This window comes from Chelonia mydas, chromosome 1, assembly GCF_015237465.2.
Source record: "Chelonia mydas isolate rCheMyd1 chromosome 1, rCheMyd1.pri.v2, whole genome shotgun sequence".
NCBI lineage: Eukaryota > Metazoa > Chordata > Testudines > Cheloniidae > Chelonia > Chelonia mydas.
This window is the reverse complement of record NC_057849.1, coordinates 196,054,106-196,065,777: the sequence shown is the minus strand read 5'-3', so window position 1 is coordinate 196,065,777 and position 11,672 is coordinate 196,054,106. Positions and strand designations below refer to the sequence as shown.

General features: G+C 42.5%; 1 protein-coding gene across 3 annotated transcripts in view; it reads left to right on the top strand.

Moving 5' to 3' along the window:
• The first annotated feature begins 14 nt into the window (after positions 1-14).
• Positions 15-11,672, top strand: part of ATG3 (autophagy related 3) — a 31,875-nt gene continuing 20,217 nt past the window's right edge. For 2 of the 3 annotated variants that reach the window (XR_006288089.1, XM_043538631.1), the window contains exons 1-5: positions 77-308; positions 4,479-4,520; positions 7,346-7,395; positions 8,477-8,547; positions 10,923-11,030. Coding sequence is in view for 2 of the 3 variants with exons in the window: in XM_043538631.1 (XP_043394566.1) it covers positions 237-308; positions 4,479-4,520; positions 7,346-7,395; positions 8,477-8,547; positions 10,923-11,030 (343 nt within the window). In the remaining variant the exon portion in view is untranslated. Of the gene's footprint in view, positions 309-4,478; positions 4,521-7,345; positions 7,396-8,476; positions 8,548-10,922; positions 11,031-11,672 lie in introns of all 3 variants that reach the window. The other variant, XM_007062095.4, reaches the window with a different exon arrangement.

Sequence of the window (11,672 nt, the reverse complement as noted above, 5' to 3'; positions counted from 1 at the left end):
TACGCGTGCGCGCAGGGACACGGCCTCCTCACGTGCGCATGCGCGTTCTGGGCTCCAGGCGGCAATCTGCCGCGCAAGCATAAAGCGTGAGCGGAGCCTTCCCTTCTCTGGGCTTCTGTGTCACGTGAGTGGGGGGAAGCTGGTCATGTGACTCCGGCTGGCTGCGGGCGCTGCTGAAGGCTTGAGGCGCGAGCGGGGCTGTGGGCGTTAGGGACCCCCGCGCGCGCGCCGGCAGGATGCAGAACGTCATCAACACGGTGAAGGGGAAGGCGCTGGAGGTGGCCGAGTACCTCACGCCCGTGCTCAAGGTACCGGCCCGGTGGCGCCGCCGCCCCCCGAGCGGAGGGGGTGGGCCCGGAGCTGCCTCCTCCGGTCGGACCCCTCCACCCCCGCTCCCGGGAGCGGTTCTCGCGGCGGCGCAGCCCGCTCGTGTCTTGTTCTAGCGAGAGCCGCGAAGCGGCCCCCAGCCGGCTCCGTCCGCTGGGCAGCCTCTGCCCGCGCCGCCTTCCCGCGCACGCCCCGCCCGCTGCGCCCCGGGCAGGGAGCCGGTGGCGGCCGCAGCCCGGGACACTGGCAGCCGCCCGGCCTGCCCCCGAAGCTAGGCAGCAGGTGGGCAGGAGGTGATTTGCCCTCGGGTGCCGGCTCACCGGGCTGGGCGATGGCCTTTCTGGTGCCGGTGTAGCCGTGTTGGTTGGGGGCGTGACTTTTCTGTGCCGAGATGTTTACGCTAGGGGTTGTACTCGTCTAGGTGCAGTTTCATGGGAGGAAAGGTGCCTTTAGGGTGACCAGCTTTCCCAGTGTTATCAGCACCATCCTGATATTAGGGGCTTTGTCTAATACACAGCTATACCTTCCTCGTCTCCTCCCAAAAAATTGTCCTGTTTTTTCACACTTACTGTCTGGTCACCCTAGGTGACTTGTACTAGGATAGCTTGTTCTCCTTCCTTTATAGAAAAAAAATGCTGATATAAGCACCTGAGTATAACAGAGTCAACACTCCAGGGAGGGTAGCGGGATGATTGTACCACTCTTATCATACCGGTGTAGTTCAAGCAGTACAATTTTTGAGCGTAGGCAAGGCCTTTAAATAAGGCTATGTCTACACAGTAGCTAAACCACTGCAGCTGACCTGTGCCTGCCGTGGGTATCCAGTTGCTGTGTGAGACCTAGCCCAATACTTGCCAAACCCTTGTAGCTCGTGCAACTACTTCTGTGTACTTCTGTGCTTTATGTAGCTGTAATGCATGCAGGTACTCTCTCCCTTTAGTTCTTTGTTACATGTAGCTGTCCTACTGCAAAGTATTCTTGCCTCTGTTGCTAATAATCCCTTGTATTAAAACTGATTATTTTTTTAAAAAATCCCCATTCTCTTCTCTTGCTGTCAGTTTAGTCTCTGGATTTTCCTCAGTCCAGGTAATGAAAACCGTGAAGACTGTTTTGCTTTCAGATGTTTAGTGCATACTTTCAGAGGCATTGTTTCTACTGGGACCCTTTTAGGGGAAAAAACAAAACCACAATCCTCTTGGTCAGTTCAGGCTTCTATAATGTAACTTCCTAACATATTTTGTACTTCACATCAGAGATCCTTGTTTGTAGACCACTTTATAGTATTCTTCATTCATGAACCAAATTTTCTTCCCCCGGGAAGAAAATGTTATGGTGTTGTCCATGTTTTAGAAAAGGTTTTGTAACATTGCCTATCACTGTGTTTGTGAGTACAGAGACAGAAACTGAAGCACAGGGAGGTGAAGTGAAAACTCTGAGTTTACTGAGTGGGTCACTTGCTGTGCTAGGAATAAAACCCAGGAGTTCTAACCCCAAATTTCCCCATCTAACGACTGTAACACATTGTATTAAAGGAAGATGTGCTTTGCACCATCCTTGCACTTTGAATAGCTTGTTGTGAGAGACTGGAATGCCACAGAACAACAACTAAAAACCAAGTGAATGGTGGTGTCAGTTGTTGGCTGCATGTGTGTTCTCTCTGTATGCTGCACAGGCTCTGACAAGATAGCTCACACAGCAGACTTTAATTGAACTGCCCAAGAAGATCACAGACTCTGTTCAGTGGTGATGGAGCGTGGCCAGGTTTATTGCCAACAAAGCACAGTATTGGTTTCCTATATGTGATACAGGTAAACTTAATACATGTTTGCTCATGACAGTGGACCAGCAGCTGGACAAAGGGTTAAGGTGAAGCATTCCAGCATTTATAGTCTGAAACGAACCGTCTGGGATAAACAACTTGCATATCACCTTACATATTTTATGACGTTTATTACTCCCTCCCCCCCCCCCCCCCCGTACCTTTCTCCTGTTGTTTCAGACAAAACATCACTTCTGTCAAACCATCTTATCGTGTGCTAGGTTGGGGTGTTCTTGTCCTAGCCTGCTGGAATGTATTTACATAAACAATGTATTGTAGCAATGCTAGCAATATTGGTGTCGAGTTCATGTACCGAACAGTGAACTTGCAGGCAAGCATCTGCTTTTGAGAGAGCCTGACTTTTGCTCAAAGCATAACTTTTACTGACTTTGATTCAGGCCTTGTAGCAGGCCTCTGCTTCAGTCTCTCTTTCTACTACAGATAGATGGGATTTTAAAAATACCCACTAGGAATGCAGCATAATGTAGCCTTGCCTTCTAAAGAAGCTAAGATTTTTACATTTCACTAGGTTGACAGGGGATTCAGGCTGGTCTATTTTTGGCCCCTCCCTCTCTCAGGATCCCAGACTTGTATGTGCTGTATGGTGCACCTTGGGAACAAGATCATCGCATTCTGAGACTTTGATACGGTTACACAATGCACTGCCATAAAGTCTTCAGATTTATCTATTATCCCAACTCTTAAAAGGAGAATTTTCATTGACATGCAGTGTTGATATTCTATTGTCTCTCTGTGGTACAACAAGAGTTTTGCCTGTCTCATCTGAATCATGCACTTAAATTATATTTTTTCCTTCATCTTTGGAGGAGGGAGGAGAGAGATTGCTTTTTTCAGCTCCCCTGTTAGAAGGAGACAATTTGGACATCCTCAGACTTAGTCTGTGCCCCATGCTGTGCATCTATGGCAATTAACTCTGGCAGTGGAGGCAGTAGAATGTATGCTTATCTGAAGACTGAATGATGTTGAAGGATTGAACAGAGTGGAATTGTAGCCCAGAGTCAGAGTACTGGTTGAAATAAGCCTGAGACCTGATAATGAAATCTGAGAGCTGTTCAGGGCAGTAGGAAGGAAAGCCACCTCAAATATTACGGTGGTGGGTGGCACATCCCAAATATGGATAACTACTAGTTCTCTCATTCTTGGGTAGTCTTAAAATTATGGGGGGGAACTTCTCGTCTTTCAGTGCTGATGTTGCTTCTTCTGAAGTCTAAAATTTTCTGTATGTTCTGGGTTTACATGAGCATGAATTACACCTGTTTTTTACACTTAAACTTTCTAGATGTCTGTCTGAATACAAAAATAAACTGAAATCTATAAGATTTCAATGTACTTTGTCCAAACTGAGAACAAGTTAATGAAAACAGCATGAGAAAAATCAATGAACTCAGAACTGTTTCCACATGGCGCACAATAAAGGAATGAATATATACAGCAAAAAAGCAAATAATATCTCTTTACAAGTCACATTGGCAGTGGGAACAATCATTCTTCATTTCTGTACTTCTTTGCTTTTTGTAATATCAAACTGATGCATTATGTTAATATTTTTTTAGTTTAGTACTTAGAGCAGTTACCGAAATCATGGCTGAGAGTGCCTGGTTCTGATTGGCTTTCTGCCTCTTAAGCAAGTATAGCATTGATCACAGGAGCTCTCCTTTTCTCCTATTAGCCAACTGAACTGTTTATAATTACAGAAAAATATGCTTTGGTTATGTGGCAGTTCTGATAACCTTCTGGATTCTGCAAAGAACTACTTTCTTGCTAATGTTCTGTGCCATAGAAAATGGCTGCAGGTAGGCTACAAACTAGGGTACTGACCCCACAGCTGCCTTCAAGCTGGTGCACAGAGCTACCGAGAGCAGGGGTTCTCAAATGTCATTGCACCGTGACCCCTTTCTGATAACAAAAATTACTATGAGCCCAGGAGCGGGGACTGAATCCTGAGCCCCACTGAACTGGGTGAAGGGGCCAAAGCCTGAGCCCCACAGGCAGGGTGTGGGGGCCAAAGCTGAAGCCCAAGGGCTTCAGCCCCAGGCAGGGGGCCTGTAACCTGAGCCCTGCCACCCAGGGCTGAAGTCCTGACTTCGGCTCCGAGCGGTGGGGCTTGGGTTTCAGCCCTGGACCCCAGCAAGTCTAAGCCAGCTCTGGCGACACCATTAAAACAGGGTCACTTTGGGGTCACGACCCACAGTTTGAGAATAATCAAAGAGAGACAGTTGCAGGATCAGAGCCTAGCAGACTTTCTTCAGCCTTGGAAAGTGGGATTCAAATATCAACAGATGTAAATGTTTCTGAATTGTCTTTATTCTAGGAGTCAAAGTTTAAAGAAACTGGAGTCATCACTCCTGAAGAGGTGAGTTTTCAGAACTCCTAAAATGTACTTAAGGAAGCTATTAAAATAGTAATAACTTGTGGTAAAAGTTGCCATAACATTATAATCAATCTTAAATTGGCTCTTGCAACTGCTAACTTAGTGAAAATTTGAGGATGTGATTACTACTACTATGTGCAAGGTATTTCTGCTGTTGGAGTCTGTCAGCAACAGAATTCCTCTTGGAATGGTGTTTGGGCGTAAGCCCTAGGCATCCTAATATAGGCTGAGGGAGAACCCACCCTTCTCTGAACACTGTTTAGGTGGTTTGGTTTTCCTGGGTCAGCAGCTCCATTCTGCATTGCAGTCGGAGCAGGAAAGAGTTCATTGGATTGAAAACTTCCCCTCCCTTAAGCAATCCAGGGACCACCCGGGCTTGCTGAAAGCAGCACCTGCTTTCCACCATATGTTTTGTTCCCCTGCTGCTGAGTATGTGGTGGGGTCACAACATATTGTTGGCCACCTGCCATGCACAAGCATTTCTCTGTACTCCTCTATATGCTGCCCCTAGTTTGGCCATGTTTCCAGTAAGTGCTTGCAGTAGCAGCTTGTAAAGGAGTCTGTTGTAAAAGGAAACAAGGATTACAAATTCCTGGCCTGTTTCTTCTCTGTATCGAATGCAGTGGTGTTTTTTGGTTTTCTTCCTCTTCCCATTCTTATGTAAAGGGCTAGTGTTTGGAAGTTGTTGTTTCTGAAACTGTCTACGCAGAGACTACAAAAGAGTAAAATGGAGCAGGGAGGATGAAGGAGAGAGGTATGGTAAAGACAAATGCAGAGAAAAGGAAGGAAACAGAATCAGACAAAAATGAAGATAGTGGTGGCAAGACAGACAAATAACATAGGAAGATAAAGAGGCAGAAATATCCCAATATTGGCATCTGAAACATCTCTACTGAGCTACACTATGTGCCAGAGGAGATCATTTTTGCTAGCCCACTGGAGTACTATAGAATGAACCAATTTGTTTAGTGCTGAACAATCTTTTGAGATAGTTGTATTTGTTTTATTCTAAATTCATGGCCACCACCCAAAAAAAAAAATTCTAGATAACTGAACCACTGACACTTTGCCATATCATCTGTGGGGGAAAAGCTGCGCAGGGATGTCTAATTAGAAGGGGTTTCCCTTATGGGTCAGCTGGCTATATGCACTATGGAGGGAATCTTTGCTGTTTGCAGCATCAGATATAAATCCATGCCAGAGTGCAGGTGGATCAAAAAGAATCAACGAGAGACCTGCTTTAACAGGGTGTCTCCCCTATGGAAACAGACCATAGTAAAGCAGATGGTCAGAGGAGTAAAGTAGTGAATCATTGCACCAAGGTTAGCTGCCTTGACAAATCCATTCAAGTGTTTTAAACATGTGTAGGATTATAAAGAATGCAGCGGTTTTCTACAGTATACACAATGTTCTCACGTATGAGTGAATGGCTTTATAGATCTTCCCTGATTTTTTTAACTGTTTTCCCCATTACTGTAAAACTTTACTTTTAATAGAGGTCAGTCTTCAGACACTTTCCTAGAAAGAGGAAATTACTATTCCATGGACTAAATCTATTATCCATACTGAACAGATGTGAGGTTTTCTGTTAGGCTGACTTGCATTGTTTTTGGAGCACATGGAGAGAAAATGGTTAGCCAATCTATATACTATAGCCTGTGAAGCCATTCTGCAATGGCTTTTGGTCAGCTGAGTAGCATGTTACTCTGAAGTAGTATTTGAAAATGGGGAAGCAGCTGGAACAACAGATGTGTAAGTCATTTGCAAAACTAATAACATTGTAAAGAACAAGCAAAACAAACTCACTATGGCTTTAAAACTTCAGCTGTTCCTTCCCATTATGAACAGAATAAAGGGACAAGCAAATGATTGGATCAGACTGCATTAATATTCACTCTTAAATGCAGTTTTTTAAAATATACTAGAAACATAATTAAGAAATTTCTTTACCTCCGTTACTATTTAAAAGGAAGTTTTTAAAATCTAACTCTTCAGGACAGGGACCTATTTTCATATGTTTTCATTGCACCTAGCACACTTTGATATCCATTCATGATTGGCATCTCTGGGCACTGCCATGCCCTTAATACTTGTATCCACTTACTCGCTTTTTGCATTTCTCTCAACTTTAACAGTGAATAAGTGATGTCAGTTTCACTTTGTTTGTTCATGTTGCAGTGTGTGGTTTTGAACACTGCAGGGAAATGTTTTTAAGAACTTCTACTGTAGTTAAAATTTGAGAATGGGGAAATACTTCCATTTGGGTTTGTTTTTTTTAAGAAGAAAAGCTTTCACACAAATTAAATGTCAAGCCAAATTCTACTTGCCTGTACTGCTAACTATAACAAGCATTCATTTAATAAAGCAGTCTTGTCAAATCCTGATAGAGTAAACTTGCCCAATGGACAAATAAAACTAGCTTTTTTTTTTCACTGCTGTCTTCATGGTGCAGTGACCAAGTATATTTTATCTAGCCTGGTAAATGTTCATAAACCTTTTTAGGTTTGCCATAAGGTATAGAGAAAACTCTTGGAAGTTCTGTCCATCTTTGCAGTTATGACTCTCTTTACTGCATGGTTCCTTGAGATGAAAGAAGTCAGTCAGTGTCTGTCTACCCCAGTTGGGGGAAACAGATGCTTTTTCTTTTCACTGCCTCTCTAAAGCATGAAGTGCTATGAAGATTACATTGAACACTTACAAAAATGTGATCTCTGTACAACTGAAATGTTAATATTGCTCAAGTTTGTAGGAGTTTCCTTATACTGCATACATCAGCATTTCACTTTTTTTCTTTGTGCCCCAAACAGTTTGTGGCAGCTGGAGACCATTTAGTTCACCACTGTCCTACTTGGCAATGGTAAGTAAAAGAGAATGAGGCACAAAGAGCTAAAGGTGTGGAAAGCTAGGGGAACAGCATGACAAAAAAACTTGTTACATTTGCATCAGATGCAAAAATGTATGGTATATCCCAATTTAATGTAGATAAGAACTAAATCTAGACATAAACTCTGGCAGTAGAACCCATGCCATTGATATCTTTGTCATGATCCAAATTACACTCACTTTTGTGGGGGAGGCTTTTGTATTAGCCACCATTTGTAGCTGCAGTCAGGATGGTTTCTCTGAGGCAGTAGAGAAAACCGACCGCTCTGGTATGAATACTTCCAATTTCTAATGGTAATAGCAGGCTCATTCTCCATTGATTATGGGGAATCTGAAGTCTTGAGATCATGTTCTCTGTCATGGTGGCAGAGAGTCACTGAACTTACTAACTACAAGGGGCTACTTACAAAGTCATTGCCTTGATGTAACCTACATATTAAAAACAATAGCTTACACTACTTAAATTTAATCATGAGTACATATCCAGCTGAGTTATAGATTAGAAAATGCTGGTCTGTCTCTGAATATACATGCCATAATCACTCTGAGAAGGCTTTTTTTACCTCTCTGGAATGCAGGGAGAATGTACAAAAGATGTATTCAGTACATTTTAACATGGTCTTGCATCATAAAAATAAATCATGAAATGGTTAATGGTTAGAACAGAACATTAGTGTCTAGATTATAGTGTTCAAGCCAAAAACTAATGCACGTGGGCAATATACAATTAGTAGACTTAAATTTGTCAGCATATCAAGAGTCACAATAGGTTGTGAGGTGATTCTGCTGAAAGCTCGTAAATATACTTCTTCCCAGCCCCTTCCTGCTCGCACTTGGGATCACCTCATTCGTCAGTTTGGTATGTTTCAAATTGCAAAGAGGTAGGTTGTTTTTACAGTATATCTCAAGTTCTGCTACTACATGTGTGGTAGTTACTAATCTCAAACAGAAGCAGGAGGGTGGTATTTTTGTCTTCTGTCCACACAGTCTGAAAATAGAAGTGTTCTTGTCTACAAAACAAGCTTTTCACTTTTTTGTGCTGTGCTTTTTTCAAGGGCTTCAGGAGAAGAATTAAAGGTCAAGGCTTATCTGCCAACAGACAAACAGTTTTTGGTAACTAAAAATGGTAAGAATGGCTCTTAGAGTTGAATGCAGTACAGCTCTTGTGAATGACTTAGGGAAAAATAATTGTAGGCCTATTGGAACATGCTTGTGCACCCAAATTTTACCCTCTACATAAAATTGACAATGGAAACTAACCTTCCCTTGTATCTTCTGCATTTTAATTTTGTAGTGACACAAGCAGCAGATTGTCTGAACTTGAGTATCCAGAATCTGTCATCACTGAGCATGAATATAATAAATATATGCTTGGGGTCAGCATTGCAGCTTGCACTGTGAAAGTGAAAACTTCAAGTCCAGAAACACTTACTAAATAGCCCTCCTTCTCTTTCCTTGCTTGCTTGCTTCCTCTGATTCTCTGCCTCCTCTCCCCCCGCCTTCCACACACAGTGGTTTGCAAGCATGAAGTTTTAACTTAAAATTCTTCTTCTTTCACCCTCCCGAATAGTGGATTTCCTGGTTCTTCCTGGCTTACTAAAGGTATTCCAAAATGTTTTACATGGTAACACTCATACTTTTAATCTCATGCAAGCTGTGTAACTCAGATTATCATACTAGTGAAACTGCAGAATGTTGCTGTGAAAAAGCTCAACTGATGGTCACAAAATTAAAGCATTGTATAATGGTAGTGCTGACTGCCCCACTGGCTATAAAAGAGGAGAACTTGTACCTGTGCCAAAACTATGGGGGAAGCTTTCTTTTCACAAAAGAAATATTGTCTTTTGTGTCAAACTTCGCCTATAGCAGAAATGCCAATGTAGCCCCCTCAGTTCTGGCTTGCAAAAACTATGTAATTGAAGGCCCGAGAGAAGGAATTATGGCCTCATAAGGTGGCATTCCACGCTTCAACTTGACTTGCCCATTTTGGAGACTTGAAATCCTCAGTGGGCCAGTGGAATGCCCTATGGTCTGCAGAGGACGTAATTGAATTATTTACGCCCCAGTGCTGGCTACAGTTGCAACAAACTTGCTATGCAGGCGGTAGCAATGACTGCATGGCTAACTGATGTACTTGAAATTTCTGTGGGGTCTTCTGGTGTTCTTTCTCTCCTGGTCACTCTTCAGAAGAAGAAAATCCAAGATTCCACGTTTTTTGCTCTGTCGTCTGGGTCCACAGTATACTGATAATCTCTGACTTAAGTTAAACACTTGCAGAAGAGATGCCACAGAGCACCCTACTAACCAGTTTCCAGGGAAATGTCAAAATGAAAACTAGAGGACCCTGCCCCCATGCCCTATTTTTTGTAGAAGGTCTACAGTCTGCTTGTGAAGTGTAGCCCTTGTGTACTAATTCTCTTCTCCAGGGCTGGCTTTGAGTGTTGCAGACATAATCTTTGTTTATATTAATGAAAATGTCAGTTTTGCCTTTAAATCAGATAAGTACTATTACACAAACTTTTACTGTGCCACTGTGAGATCTCCTGTGTAGTCACTCTATGCCAACGGGAGAGAGCTCTCCTGTCGGCATAATTAAACCACCCCCAACGAGTGGTGGTAGGTATGTTGGTGGGAGATGGTCTCCTGGTGACATAGCGCTGTCCACACCGGTGCTTTTTTGGTGCAACTTATGTTGGTTGGGGTATGTGTGTGTGTGTCCCCCTCCCCCCCCCCACCAACCCCGACTGACACAAGATTTGCCAATAAAAATGCTAGTGAAGACACAGCCTTATTTTAGAAAGCACGACTTGAACATTTGCATATGCATATGATCCACAGTAAACTAACCTTGTTAAATAACCATGTTACTGTTAACAGCAGTTTCTCAGGTGACAAACTGATCTGTCACTTACATGACGGATGAATTTTAAGTGGAAGTCTGACCAGCAGATAACCAGTAAAAGTTGCATGTTCAAATTTAGCCAAGATCTGCACTGACTAAAAGCTGTTCAGTGACGTGTGAAACAAATGGATAGGTAGTTCCCAGATACCACCAAATAGTTGGCAGTCTCAGAAAATCTGGAGACTCAAACTCCCTTCTGACCCTTACAGGTCAGGGTTGAAGCACAATGACAGGAGGCAGAAAAATGTAAGATGCTTGTGTGACCACTGCCTGGAATGTACCAGTTCTTTAACTGGAGTCCAAATATCGTCTTGCTTTCCCCTGCACTAAATTCAAGTGAATAATTAATGTTGGATATCCTAAAAGATTAACCTAAATGTACTGAAGTTGTATAATGTAAAGATATTTTGTCTAAATTTGTATCTTTAACCTATTAAAAAAACAAAACAAAAAACCCCCAACCTTGTACCACAGAGAGCAAATAGGGGCTGGGGGAAGCTTATTCACTGCAGAATGCTTTGCAGCATGAATTTCTCAACTCTGTCTAGTATCTGATTGCAATTATCCTATTACTTGTAAGAGTTTGCTGATCTTTACAGTACCATGCTACAAGCGGTGTAAACAGATGGAGTATTCAGATGAACTGGAAGCAATTATAGAAGAAGATGATGGTGATGGGGGATGGGTAGACACATTTCACAATGCAGGTATTGATACTCTTGTTTTTAACTTTCCACTGCTAACTAATATTAAAGACCTTAACTCTTAATTTTAATTTTGAAATGTCTATTAACTCTCACATGTGATGTCTGAATAGCTAGTTTGAGAGACCTGAGTTACATTCCCAGTTAAATACCTATTTACTGTGCCACATATTTACTCTGTGTGTGTGTGTGTGTGTGTGTGTGTGTGAGAGAGAGAGACATTAGTAAGTTGCTTAACCTTTCTGTCTGTGAAATGAGGTAATACCTGAGAAGTGTGGATGCTTAAAGCTTTAAGTCCTTTGGGAAGCACAATAGAGATTTATATTACTGTATTTGGTAAGGTAAATATCCAACATGCAGGGGACCAAACTTGTAACTAAAGAGATACTGAGAGAAATAAAAGCACCATTCTCTTCACCTTTATATGAAGAAGAATAATGGCATCCTGACCTCCCTTGTCAGTGAGTTGAAGTATGAGATGTGCAACAGTTAAATCTAGCTCAGTTAAGCAGTGACACAACTGATATTACCCCACCTTAGATGAGCCTTTGATCTCTAGTCCCAACAGCTGAGTATTTCTACTAGAAGGTACCTGTCTCCTTGATATCTAAGGGCCCTCAGATAAATTGGGTTGATAAAAGGAAA